General features: G+C 33.5%; 1 protein-coding gene and 1 pseudogene across 1 annotated transcript; both read left to right on the top strand.

Annotated features, from left to right (window-relative positions):
* Nucleotides 1-210: 210 nt before the first annotated feature.
* Nucleotides 211-6,905, top strand: LOC146887981 (uncharacterized; annotated as a pseudogene).
* Nucleotides 6,177-13,577, top strand: EMB1873 (porphyromonas-type peptidyl-arginine deiminase family protein). The gene is made up of 11 exons (XM_028059961.2): nucleotides 6,177-6,364; nucleotides 7,151-7,262; nucleotides 7,350-7,463; nucleotides 7,548-7,637; nucleotides 7,724-7,811; nucleotides 7,946-8,001; nucleotides 8,094-8,172; nucleotides 9,164-9,298; nucleotides 9,981-10,213; nucleotides 12,789-12,947; nucleotides 13,272-13,577. Exons 2-11 carry the CDS (start codon nucleotides 7,176-7,178, stop codon nucleotides 13,353-13,355), a joined length of 1,125 nt encoding a protein of 374 aa, XP_027915762.1. The 5' UTR covers nucleotides 6,177-6,364; nucleotides 7,151-7,175; the 3' UTR covers nucleotides 13,356-13,577.
* Nucleotides 13,578-14,636: the final 1,059 nt, after the last annotated feature.

Genomic DNA, 14,636 nt, shown 5'->3' with positions numbered 1-14,636 from the left:
TTCAAACCGTTTCTTTTCTGTTTCGTTTTCTTCAGAACTTAGTTCTATATTAACTAAGTTTCTGCTTTTGTAAGAGTGAGTTGATCAATGAAAGCTATACGTCCTTTTCATGCTCATTACCCTTTGTTATCTTCAATAAACTAACATGGTATCAGTTTGGTAATATCCTTCTTCGTTTCCGCTTTCTTTCTTTCTGCTTCTTGATCGACCATGGCTCAACCCAGCCAAAATCCTCCAGATCATCTTCTAAATCCGGCAAACCCTTTATATCTCCACCCGGGTGAAAACCCAGCCCTTGTTCTTGTTTCATCTCCCCTCACAGAAAACACCTTCCATCAATGGCAAAGAGAAATGATGGTGGCTCTCGAAACCAAGAACAAAGAACGATTTGTCACTGGCAGTCTTCCATGCCCTCCTATCAGCGATCCTTTCCACGATGCCTGGCGTCGCTGCAATCGCATGGTCATGGCTTGGCTCACACGCTCTATGAGTGCTTCAATCAAACAGTCTGTCATGTGGATGGATACTGCTCTCGATATATGGATCGATCTTAAGGAGCGCTTTTCTCATCCTAACAAATTCCGGGTGGCTGATCTTCAAGATCAAATCTTGAACTGCAAACAAGGTGATTCTAGCGTTTCTGAATATTACACACGTTTAAAAATTTTATGGAAAGAACTTGAATTGCATCGGTGTGTTCTTCTCTGCACTTGCTCCGTTTCTTGTTCGTGTGGTTTGATTTCCAAATTGAATAAAGAAAGGGAGGATGATTGTATAATTCGGTTTCTCAGAGGATTGAATGATGATTATTCCCAAGTACGTTCTCAGGTTATGATCATGGACCCCATGCCCTCTATTGTTCGGGTTTTTTCCATGATTCTCCAACATGAACGAGAATTTCTCCCCACCCTTGCCACTACATCATCTCAAGATCTGGTTGCGTTTTCTTTTCAATCCAATGACACTTCTAAACCTAATTCTTCCAACAAATCATCCACTGCAAATTTCAAACCCTAGAATTCGAACAAACCCAGAAATGCTAAATTTTGTGAAAAATGCAAGAAAACCAATCACACCATCGAAACTTGTTTTTGGCGGATTGGATTTCCTGCTGGTTATAAAAAGACTGGACGTGCTACCTCTTTCGGATCTAATTCCTCTGTTAGTTTGGCAGAAGTTGACTCTGATCATGCCCCACAGCAATCTCAAGTGGTTGAAGCACAATCGTCTGATCAATTTACTTTCTCCAAGGATCAATATCATGCTCTTTTAGCTCTTCTTCAACAATCAAACCTTGGTTATGCTTCTGTCAACACTGCCCAAACCTCTGTTACTTCTTCCTCAGGTAGCATTTCCAATTCTTCCCCCTGGATTTTGGACAGTGGTGCCACTGACCACATCTGTCCATCCAAGAATCTTTTCCATTCTTTAACACCTATTACACCAATACATATTAAATTGCCTAATAATACTACTGTTATTGCTTCCTTTTCTGGCACCATTTCTATTGGCAATTTAACCCTTAAAAACGTCTTGTATGTACCAGACTTTGTTGCTTCTCTTATTTCCATTCCTAAACTTCTTTCCTATACTGACTACATTGTTGTTTTTTGTGATAAAACTTGTGCCATTATACATAAATCAACATTTCAGATGATTGGTGCAGCTAAGCAACGTTGTGGCTTATTTTACCTTCAACATCCAAGTGCTTTAGATTCATGTGATTCACATTCTAATACTAATTGTATTGTACCCAAGTCTGCTACTGCTATCTCTCAAAATAAGCCCATGTTATGGCATCTTAGACTAGGGCATACATCCAACAAAATCCTGAAACATTTATCGAGCATACATAATGACATTCTTTTTTATTGTACTCAACCTTGTGATACCTGTCACTTTGCAAAACAAAAGAAATTACCTTTTTTTCATAGTACAAGCAAAAGTGTTAGATTCTTTGAATTAATTCATGTGGACATATGGGGCCCTGTTGCCATCTCTTCTATTGATGGTTTCAAATATTGTGGTAGATGATTTCACCCGTTTTACGTGGATACACCTTTTAAAATTGAAATCTGATGTAAAAACCATTTTGCCCTCATTCATTCTCCAAATAGAAAATCAATTCAATATCCAATTACAACGTCTTCGTTCTGACAATGGAAAGGAATTCCTTTTACATGATTTTTTTTCAAATAAAGGTATTTTTCATGAAACAACATGTGTTGAAACTCCCCAACAAAATAGCATTGTTGAACGAAAACATCAACATCTATTAAATGTTAGTCGAGCATTGTTATTTCAAGCACATCTACCAACCTGTTTTTGGTCTTTTGCTGTCAAACATGCTACACACATAATCAATAGGCTCCCCACTCCCTTTTTAAAACTCAAATCTCCATATGAATTACTTCATGGCAATCCTCCAAATTTCACAAACTTACGTATTTTTGGTTGTTTAGCTTTTGCTTCTACTATACTTAATGGCAGGACCAAGTTTGACAAACGTGCTATCAAAAGCATTTTTCTTGGCTTTAAACCCGGCACCAAAGGTTATATTCTTTATGATATCACACACAAATCTATCTTTATATCATGTAATGTCATTTTTTATGAATCACATTTTCCATATCACAAACCACAACATACCAGTAGCATAACTAATGAACAGTCTGATTGCTTTAGTTCCTTAGAAAATCTTTTTCCTTCTTTGCATACCAATTCTAAATTCTCATTACAGCAATCTGCCACTGTTAATGATATTGTCAGTCTAGAATCTGCATCACATGAGTCACAACAAACCACTGAATGTATATCACGAGTTTCTACTCGTCCAAAGAAGCCACTAAACTACTTAGTTGACTATCATTGTCCCACTCTTGCCTCATCTCATCTCACATATAGCACTCCTTATCCTTTACATTCTTATCTTTCCTATTCTAATTGTTCACCATCTCACACTGCTTTTTGTTTGTCTATTTCTGGTACATATGAGCCCACCTCTTTCAAGGAGTCAAATCAAGTTGATTGTTGGAAAAGAGCTATGAAAGCTGAATTGGAAGCCCTTGATCGAAACAAAACTTGGTCTCTCGTTGTTCTTCCTCCCGGAAAGAAAGTTGTGGGGTGTCGATGGGTTTACCACACCAAATTCAGGGCTGATGGTTCCATCGAACGGTATAAAGCACGTTTGGTCGCTAAAGGTTTCACACAAACAGAGGGGGTAGATTTCTTTGAAACCTTTTCTCCTGTTGTTAAACTCACAACAGTTCGGTTCCTTCTCTCCATTGCCATTTCCTCTGGCTGGTTTTTGCATCAACTAGATGTTGATAATGCATTTCTCAATGGTGACCTTAATGAAGAAGTATATATGAAACCCCCTCCTGGCATGCTTCTGCCTTCTCCACAACTAGTCTGCAAACTTAATAAATCTTTGTATGGTTTAAAACATGCCAGTCGTCAGTGGAATGCCAAACTCACTTCTGCCTTAATCCAATTTGGCTTCACTCAAAGCACAACTGATTACTCCTTATTTGTTCAGAAAACCCCCACTGCCTTTACTGTTCTTTTGATTTATGTGGATGACATAGTCATAGCTGGGAATAATCTTCACACTAGTCATCACATTAAGTCTTATCTCAATGATCAGTTCCACATCAAAGATCTTGGTCATTTAAAATACTTCTTAGGGCTTGAGGTTGCCCGCTCTCATAAAGGCTTAATTCTCAATCAATGAAAGTATTGTCTTGACATTCTTTCTGAATTTGGCTTAACAGGCTGTAAACCTGTTTCTTCTCCTGCCAACCCCTCTATCAAGTTGAATAATACTGATGGAGATCTTATTTCTGATCCTACAAACTTCCGCAGGCTCATTGGCAAGTTATTGTATCTCACTCATACACGACCTGACATTAGCTACGCTGTGCAGCAAGTCAGCCAATTCATGACAGCACCCAGAACCTCTCATCTTCAAGCTGCCATTCATATTCTTAAGTACCTCAAGAATGCTCCTGGCCTGGGTCTTTTTTATCCTGTTCACAACTCTCACAGACTCCAAGCTTTCTCTGATTTTGATTGGGCCTCCTGCAACACTACACGGAAATCTGTTACAGGATACTGCATATTCTATGGCAGCTGCTTAATATCCTGGAAGTCCAAAAAGCAATCCACAATTTCCCGTAGTTCCACAGAAACTGAATATAGGGCTCTTGCTACTGTTGCTTGTGAACTTCAATGGTTAAAATACGTCTCTGATGCCTTATTTCTAGATATACCTCTGCCTTTTTCCACCTACTGTGATAATCAATCCACTATACAGCTTGCAAAGAATCCATCCTTTCATGAGAGGACCAAACACATTGAAGTGGATTGCCATTTCATTTGTGCTAAAATTGTTGATGGGCTGATCGTTCTTTCTCACGTCTCTTCCAAACATAAACTTGCTGATGTTTTTACAAATCTTTGTATCCTGCACCTTTTTCTTCCTTTATTTCCAAGTTAGGGTTGTTCAATGTTCACCACCCAACTTGAGAGGGGGTATTAGAGTACAGTCTCTGACTTTCTGTTATGGGTTGTTAAAATCGTTTCTTTTCAGTTTCATTTTCTTCAGAACTTAGTTCTATATTAACTAAGTTTCTGCTTTTGTAAGAGTGAGTTGATCAATGAAAGCTATACGTCCTTTCCATGCTTATTACCCTTTATTATCTTCAATAAACTAACATATAAATTATTATTTTTTATGTGTATGAAATTTGAATTAAATTATGTGTAAGGTTTTTAATTAGAGATTAATAATTTTATGTATAGAAAATTTTATACTTGTATAAAGAATTTTAACGTGACAGAAAGATGACATTGATGATTTAGGAGAAGAAGACATGGCTAACATGGTGAATGGTGTGATTAGGTCAACAATTGAAGAACATGTTGCTAAATTTTTGCAGGTAATTGGATATAACGTAAAGAATCAAACTATGTCACTTTCTATCACAAAACGCATTTGGATGAAAGAGAAGCTGAGAAGGATAAGTTATCAACCATAAGTTCCCGCCAAAAGGTGTCACTGTGATTTTTTTATTTTTTATTTTGCTGCATACGGGATTTAGGATAATGTTTTAATTATTTCACAATTTGTCTTCTACTAAGAAATCTTTTTAATTAAAATAGAGAAATTTATAAATGAAAATAAAAGTAATTCCTGGAAATATGTAAAAGGACAAGGTTAAAGGTAAAAATAAGGATGCGTATTATATATGTACAAAATTCTTAAAAATATTAAATATGTTTATAAAAATAATTTTATTTATTTAAAATTTAAATGTACATCTTAGGTGTTTCTAATGTTTAAATTTAAATATATCCTTAAATCATTATTAGAAATCAGTATAAATAAAAAATATATAGGTAAATTACTGTCTACAAAGTATTGAATAAAATTACATTTAGTTGTAGAATTAAATGTTAAAATTTTCATCGTTAATTTTTTTTAGAAATATATTTAAAAATTTAAAGAGACAATGACAATGAATCATGTCAGTTGTGTCTGTCAGTTGTTGAGATATTTACAGATGTTTAAAAAAATTCAAAAATATAAACTTAGATAAAAAATAATCGAAATATTATTCCATAAAATATAAATGTAAATAAATTTATTTTTTAAAGGAAATTTAACTAAGTTATATTAAAATATAAATTTTAAAAATAAATCTTTTACAAAATAACTTCAATATCAAATATCTAAAAAAAAAATTAAAATATATGAAATCAAAGTTTAGAAAATTATTTTATATTTTTAATGATACGGTTATTTTATCTATTTAAATTTTAAAAAACAAAGTTAAATAAAATGTGATATTCATTTTCATTAGTTTCATTGTCATCCTACTCCAAGCACATAATTCTTAAAAGAAAATTTATTTTCGATAAAATTTTATCAAACAAATTTTTAACAAAACACACGTGATAACACCTCAATAAAAAAAATTAATATAATTTAAACAGTAAAGAAAAAAAATGTTAAAGTGTGTTATAATAAAAACTTTATAAAAAAGTTTGTCAAAAGTACCGAAATCCATCTTAAAATGCTTTTTGAAAGAGAATTAATAACAAAAAAATAAAAACGTAAATGATTATATACTTTTTTTTCTTTTTTTTTTATAAAATTAAAGAGAGAGGTTAACAGAGGAGAATCTGGGTGAGTAATAATGGAGTACATGGCAACCTATCATCGTACCATCTTCTGTGTACTCTGTCTGCTCTGCCTTTACCTTCGATTGTACTTATTTAAGGAAGTTCGGGGGCGGTGACGTTACGGTGTTCTGAATTCGATTGGATCTCGCGGAGGATCTTCGTCTTCGTTTTCATCAGGGTAAGTAGTTATTCCAACCCTTCACGTCGTTTCATCATTTCCTCACTATGCTTGCATGTAATAGGATTCGATATTCAGCTTCTTCTGTGATTTACTTCTAATATAATAGGTCGTCTTCTGCTTCTTCTTCTTCTATTCAATATCAATACTTTATGGTTTTTATTTTTTTCTTGTCATTTTGGATTATAATATAGAAATCCTTGAAAGTCTCGAGAAAATTTTTGGGGTGCATTAGACCGGTTCTCACGGAATTGTTCACGTTATTTGGGATTTGTCACTTTAGCTTGTTTTTTCAACATTGAGCTTCAAAAGGCCAAATGGTTCATGCCCTCTTGCGGTGAACCTTTCTTCTATAGGTTCTAGCCCTCCCATTGGTGGATCCATGAAGTTAACGTTCCCTTATAGTGGAACCTATTACTTTTCAATGTGTGGTGCTTATGTGAGTTGGAGTCATGTACCAAAGCAGTTCTGCTTTTTTCTAACTCTGGATCTTTGTGGGCCTCTATACAATTTTGTTGATATCTTGTCAAAATGGTCTTGAAATTCCATCCAATTCTCTGTCCTCATTAATTATAGATAAAGCACCCATTTTGGTCAGTAAAGACTGTGAATTTCCTTCCCAAGATATGTGGGCACCAATGCTGGGTGGATATAACCAAAGTCATTAATTTTTTCTCGTAAACAGATTTAGTTAGGCTTGCGTTAACACTGCCCCATGGTCTAGTAAACAGGCTTGAACATTTCTGCTTCACTATCTAAGTTTTTTGTTGCTCTGAATTACCACAGAGAAAACCGAAGCTAGAATTTCGTGATGCAGCTCCACGGAACACCATCTGCTCTTGGATTCCACATGCCTGCTGAGTGGGAAACCCACACTCAGTGTTGGATGGGTTGGCCAGTGAGCACTGCATCCAAACTCTGTTATTAGTTTATTATTGTTATTATTATTATCATTTTTTTATTACAAGCCCGATGAGTGTAACAGGAACGCCCTGATAACTGGAGAGAGGGCGCTGCACCCGCCCAACAGGTGTTTGCGAGGGTGGCAACTGCCATCTCAAAATTTGAGTCTGTTACTGTTTGTGTTAGCTCTGCGCAGGTAAGTTAATGGTGTTAGACGATATTTTTATTAATGGACATTATTGTTGCGGTTTTGTTTGATGTTGCTTGAATTGTTTAACAGTGGGAGAATGCACGAAGTCAGTTACCTGAACATATCAGGGTGGTTGAGATGAGTATGAACGATTCTTGGTTTCGTGATTCTGGACCCACTGTGAGTTTCTCTTATTGTGCAAATCGACCTTGTGTGCTTGGATGTATAATGTATAAGCATGTTTTGTGGTTTGTTTTGTTTGGTAGTTTGTTGTGAGAAGAAGCTCGACAACAGAATCTGGTGGTGCAGTTGACAGAATTGCAGGGATAGACTGGCAATTTAATAGTTGGGGTGGTAAGCATTAGGACTCTTGACTTGATATTCAGATATTTTTATTCTAAGAGGGTTTGTTAGGGGATATAATATGATCTTATTATTCTGTGTTGATTGTTGGTTCCTTCACTAATGGAGTTTTATGAACTGTTTAGGCTTAGAAGATGGATGTTATAGTGATTGGAGTCTTGATTTGCTTGTGGCTAAGAAGGTTTGGAATGTTCCACATTTTTCTTATTTATATATTTATTATTTGTTTGGCCATGCGAACTGTTTTACCGATTTTGTTTTCATGTTTGCTAGATTTTGGGAATTGAGAAGATTCCTATATTTTCGCATTCAATTGTGCTTGAAGGTGGAAGTATCCATGTGGATGGAGAAGGTAAGAGTTATATAGTGATTATTTGCCATGTTGAAGGTACATTTTTTCATGTAGATGTCCGAACTAGTAAATCTATAACCATAACGTAGCCTTGTTTGGTGAAGTAGAGGTGCTTGTTTTTATTAATTTGCTCAATGGCCAGCCTGCTGCTGCTGTTACTTTTTAGTCAATTATTCATGCAATAATAATAATTAGATGGACAAAATTCTATATGATGTGGTCAATGGAGATCTTGTGAAATAATTAAACAAGGTGATACAATTTTTTTGAAGTCAAATATTCTTGTCCTATGTTTTGATAAATTTATTTTGATAATGTATCCTAATCAGTGGTTTATGTTTTAAGCCTTCCCTTGATCACCACTTGTATTTTTTGTGTATTCATATTATGTTTTTTAGTATCTCTTTGGTGTTTCTTCCAGAATAGCTACTAAAACATTGTTTTTTTATTTTTTTTGTTATCATATAAAATTGTAAGTCTATGTACCTAATGAAATTCCTTGGATGTCGTTGGTGTTGTTTTCTAATCAGAAGTGGTGTGAGTGACTCCTGTAATCTGCATAAAAAAGCTTGCATTAAAGACCAGTGCAAATTACCAAGGTGGAAATCCAATTTTGATTGGAGAACAGAACCTCAGCAACACCCAAAGAACTGCATACAAATTTTGCCTTATTTAAACAAGTTTTGTATACAAAGTAGAATTTGACTGGGTACTACATGCATGTTATCTGACACATAATCATCTCTAAATGAATGCACTTTTACTGCTGATTTATTCAATAACGAGGATACCATGCAGCTGTGCAAGGCAGCATTTTATTCTTGCTGTATTCATGAATGTGGTTTTTGTTAATTTCTTGTCTTTCATTTCAATTTGTCAATCAGATCGTATATACTTTGATTTACTGCTTTATACCTTGATGCCTCAATGAATTGGTTATAAATTGTACTAGTTTTTTTCAGTTTACTTCAGCCTTTTTTTCTTCCTTCAGGAACTTGTCTTACAACAGAAGAATGCCTCTTGAACAAGAACAGGAACCCTCACTTGAGTAAGGACCAAATAGAGGATGAACTTAAGGCATATCTTGGAGTCAGGAAGGTTATATGGTTGCCTCGTGGATTATATGGTATATAAACTTGACATTTCTATTGTAGATTAAGAATCTTTCTATAATGTAAGTTAGTTAAAAAATTCCCCTGCACCAGCAATCATGTGTTGTTTCACAAGGTTTGATGCAGAATTGTAGATGTGTTTCTTAGCAAGATTAATTTGATTCAATACATGCTAAAACCTTGACTTTGCGTAAAACTAATAGAACAATGGATCAATATATGGTTCTACTTAGAATCCACGATAGCAATATAATTGGTTGTAGAACCACATAATGATACTTGTATGATAATGAAACTGAAATTAAGGTATAATTGACAAAAAAATTTCCGTCTTTTGGGTGAAAGCTAATACAAAATATTGGGAGGACCCACCTGGACACTAGTAATGAGAAATTTGGAATTTTTGCCTTAATCTTGCCAGTTAGTTTTCTATAGAAAGTAACAACAATCCGATAGATATTTTATCTTGTTATGGTGTTCTTATAATTCTATCTTTGGGGATCCTTATGTTGTTGCTAACTTCATTAATTACTTTTTTCTTTTGCACTTTAACTCCATTTGAGGCTGCAAATTTTATGAGCACATGTCTGTCCCTCCGTAGAGATGAGCTTGAAGTATTAGAGTACATATCATAGGTTCAAAGTGGCTTGTAGATTTTATCTATCCCCCAAATTCTAATATACTGCTTTTATGCAGGGGATGATGATACAAATGGTCACATTGATAACATGTGCTGTTTTGTGAGGCCTGGTGTGGTTATACTGTCTTGGGTTGATGATGAAACTGATCCTCAGTATGAAAGATCTATAGAAGCTTATTCTTTGCTTTCAAGTGAAACAGATGCTCATGGTAGAAAGTTTGAAATCATTAAAATCCATGTTCCCGGTCCACTCTATATGACAGAGAGCGAGTCTGCTGGGATTTCCCAGGTAAACATTTTTTCCTTTTCATGTAGTTTTTCTGTTCTTGGTTGAAAATAATAACAATGAGAAACAAAATACCCTTTTATCATTATTATTTCATTTCATTAAAATTAAGAAATAATTATCATATTGACCCCATCACTGCAGAAGTAATCTTTAAATTTTACAATGCATAATTTGTTGATGTATGGTGTAATATCCCATTTTAGTAGTATAGAACTAATAAAATAAGACATTTCATAATAATAGTTAAAGACAAATTTTATGAAATAAAAAATATATTAATATAGTACTTTTAGAGTTCAAACTAAAAAAATATACCATTTATTCAACAACATCAAACCTTTAAATATACAACACCACTCATACATTTGTTGCAATCTCACAACTTTAACTAAAGACTTCTCATCCCTCAAAGGTGTTTCTAAACATGCCTCTTCGTCTGCCTCACCAAAATGGTGATCATCTCAAAAGAAGAAAACAACACAAGACCTGTGCAAGGGTAAACTAGTATACAAAAGAGTTATCTTAAGACCATTAAAACATATCAATTATAAGTCATACATAAACAAACTTCCTTAATTCACATAATTGCTCATAGACAGTTGACACTAAACTCAATTATCCGGATACATGCATTAGGAATTGGAATCATGGGAGACTTGCAGTTGTGGTGGCCTCTACTGCTCTAGCCATTGCCAATGTGTTTTATCCTACCACACACAAGATTAATTCATGATCATCTAAGGTCATTATCCTGTTTTAAACTATGACCTCCTGCTATTCTCATCACATGAACCATTCTACTCTATTTAAGTGTGAGTGATCATTACAGCTTCAGGATGTCACCTTACTTGAATTCATAATCCAATGCATACACTAAAATAATACCACCATAAAATCTCTCCATGAGACTCATGAAATTACGTCAAACACATACAATGCTCATATAAATATTGACAAACTCATCATCATCACAATTCCATAAGAATATTGTCACAATCAAATACATCATTAATCATGTTTTCATATTCACATATCACTAATTCCATCTCAAATTCCAAATATCAAACAATCACATATTTTCCAACAACATACCAAGTAAAGTCTTAAAAATACCACATCATTCATCCATAGCTTCATAGATCATATTTTTTAAATTAACTCAGTCAATCACATGTTAAAAATAAGGAATTAAAATTCTGCAACATTCTCGCTTGAGCTACAAATTCTTGCTTGAGCGACAGAGGCTCTCGCTTAAGCTAGAGATTCTCACTTAAGCAACATGGACTCTCGCTTAAGTTAAAGATTTTCGCTTAAGCTAAAATCCAAACAGAGAACAAAGTGAACTTCGAGCTATTTTTCCTTGAGCTAGATTTCTTTGGCTCGAGCGACAGGGGCTCTTGCTTAAGCTAAAATAGTAGATTTTCACCTGTTCTCAACATGTAAAGCTAGAAAACAGAAACCACCACAATTTACATGCACTCATCAATTCAACACATAAAAAAAAAACAATTTAATCTATAAAATTATAACATACAAGACAAATTTTACATCCATCAAAAGAAATAGTTTCTCTCACCTCGAATGTAGACCAATATTGAAACAACGAACCCCAAAGATGATTTTGAGCACCAAAATCCCAAATCAATCTCGAGAAGCCAAATCGAAGGAGTCATAGAGAAAAATGAGGCTTTGATCAAAATTCAGGTGGAAACAAAAACTCCAAACTAAAAGAAGAAGAAAGTTATATTTTTACCTTACACGAAGGAAGAAATTATTTGGTGGATTCGAAGAAGACTCCGCTACGAACTCAAAAATTGTCTCTAATTCAAGAAACGATGAAGATTCAGATGAGAAAGAAGCAGAAAAGCGTTGGGTTGAAGTGGAGTTGAGAGAAAAGAGAGATGCTTACGTTTTTAGCAACTAAGGCAGTTGAGAGTGTGTTTTAAAAGAATGAGTTTTTAAATATGGTCATCAATTATGGAATTTTATGATGTCATATTGCAGCTCATTCTTTTTTTGTCCGTGTCTCTACAGTCTTCCTTTCAATCATGTTGCCCCTATATTTTTCATTAGTAATTGTTGTTAAACTATAGGAAAAAAAGAAAGAGAGACTGAGTTAAGAAAAAACAGTCAATACAATAAATTTAACTTAGTTGTACAGTGGCCTTGTTATCGCTGCCTATGGTAACAATGTGGTCCATGTATACAATGAGATAGACACATTCTTGGGAAGAATGACAATAAATAGACTATGAACCTGCATAGACAACATACCATATCAAATGACTTGCTCCATATAGACTTTTTCATCAACATCACCAAGTACAAATATTTCAAACAACTTTTAGTAACAGTGATTTGCAATAGTCGGTTGTATGCTTAACTGTGATATTCTAATAATGGCTATGGCGCTATATATACTGATAATGTGAAGATGAACATACTGAGCTCAACGCAACATCGATACCTGATGATACGGTTAAAGATTGTTGTGTTCTGTTTAATGATGAATTATGAACCAGATAGATTCAACTTCCATTTAATGCTTGTTATGTTATAACTTTATATTTGCTAGGAGGGTGAGGCTAAGCCAAGACCTCCTGGTACTAGGCTTGCTGCTTCCTACGTAAACTTTTACATGGCAAATAAAGCTATCATTGCACCACAATTTGGAGATAAAAAGTGGGATGATGAAGCTATCCGAGTCTTATCTAATGCCTTCCCTCATCATGAAGTAAGTAAAACTGTTTGTTAAAAATAGTGGTAGTAGCAGCATTATATTAATTTTTTATATTGTACTCTTAGTATATATAAATCTGTAAAATTCGGTTCAGTATTTTGCATGGTTCTTATCACTGATGAGTCCAGATTCTGAATTTGTTTGTGTTATCAAAATATATTTGATGTTGGTACTTTAAAAATGTTTTTAATATATTTTAAAACTTCAAAATTAATATTAATCAGTGTATTTTGAAAGCACGTAGAAGCAAGACATGAAACCAGAGAATCTAAATTCATTACTACTGAGTCACATTTTCAAATGTTTGTGGGTTATTAGGTTGTGGGAGTTGAAGGTTCAAGGGAGATTGTTTTGGGCGGTGGAAATATACACTGCATTACTCAGCAACAACCAGCAGTTTAATCAGCCGCCATGTCAATATTCATTGACAGGTGGTATTGTTGTATTGATGCTTTTAGGTTTTCAGAATGACTATTTACTCCAAATGAGGAGAAGTATGTTGCAGCTTGGGTGGAAGTGTATGCTATTTAGATGAAAAACCAAGGAAAATAAAACCTGATTATTTATTTTAGATCGGGATATCGTGGTTACTCTTTAAAATAAAATTTAGTTATTTCACTCTTATTTTTCAAAGGAATAATAGTTTTTATTTTGCTACCAAGTTGTAGAAAACGAATGATCCTGGGTGGTTTTTGGCGTTCAGGCACCAAGTATTTGATTAAAAAGCAGTGCAGATCATTGTGTAGTTCTAGAAATGAAATAACAAAATTTTGATATTCCGAATTAAACTTGCACCTGTTGGAAGATATCTCGAAATGTCTCAATCAAATACTGTGCTTTTTGGGTTTTGTATTAGTTAATGTGTGAAAAAAAAAATATTGTGAATTTGTAGAGGCTGTAAAGATGTCTATTTTTTTATATCTTTACCTTGCCCTGTAGAAATTTCTTACCATGTCTTATGAATATGTTTTTCTTGCATTTCAGTAGTTTTTAATTGTGATTCCATAAGGACTCTTTAATTTAAAGTAAATTTTAGCATTTTTTTAGAATTTATTTTTAATTTTAGATTTTAGAATATACAATTTGAAATTTTTTTTTAATTTTGAAATACACAATTTAAAATACAAAAATTATATTTTAAGTAATATATTATGAAGAATAAATATATTTTAGATTGTATAATTATAAATATATTTTATTTTATATTGTAGGATATATAATTTGAAATAAAAAATTGTATTTCACATGAAATATTTAAAATATAAAAAAAATAGAGGTGCCTGTTAAAACTATGAGGTCCAGAAAGAAGTTGCCATATTTTATTATTAGAAACCCTTTAATCCTACTCGAGCTCGATTTAATCCATAAATTGAGTCGGGTCTCATATTTAAAAAAAAAAACTAATTTTTTTTTTAATTTAGTTCATTTGAATCGGTGATGAGTAGGATGTTAACTCGACTTACACAAATTGTTTTATCACGAATTAAAACTAAAAAAAATGATATGTTTAAGTTGGATTCACTTTTATGTGAGTAAGTTTGTAATCTCACTCGATTTATTATGAATTGATCGATTAGTTTGTTGATTTATTTATAAATGTTTTATCTTTGTAACTTATTTTATATTCTATATATTTGTTGCAAATACAAAGAAAGTGAACTAACAAGATTCGTTTTTTTATAG

Source organism: Vigna unguiculata, chromosome 3, assembly GCF_037176805.1.
Source record: "Vigna unguiculata cultivar grain cowpea cultivar isolate G323 ecotype 2 chromosome 3, ASM3717680v1, whole genome shotgun sequence".
NCBI classification, from domain to species: domain Eukaryota; kingdom Viridiplantae; phylum Streptophyta; class Magnoliopsida; order Fabales; family Fabaceae; genus Vigna; species Vigna unguiculata.
Note: the sequence above shows the minus strand (reverse complement) of the source record. Positions and strands in the feature narration are given on the sequence as shown.

What these genes read in the sequence shown, in the direction of transcription:
- EMB1873 (XM_028059961.2), top strand. Translation starts at nt 7,176, where the DNA reads ATGCAGCTCCACGGAACACCATCTGCTCTTGGATTCCACATGCCTGCT. An exon ending in TTTGTGTTAGCTCTGCGCAG is followed by an intron (nt 7,464 to 7,547) that starts GTAAGTTAATGG and finishes ATTGTTTAACAG; the next exon opens with TGGGAGAATGCACGAAGTCA. An exon ending in GCAATTTAATAGTTGGGGTG is followed by an intron (nt 7,812 to 7,945) that starts GTAAGCATTAGG and finishes TGAACTGTTTAG; the next exon opens with GCTTAGAAGATGGATGTTAT.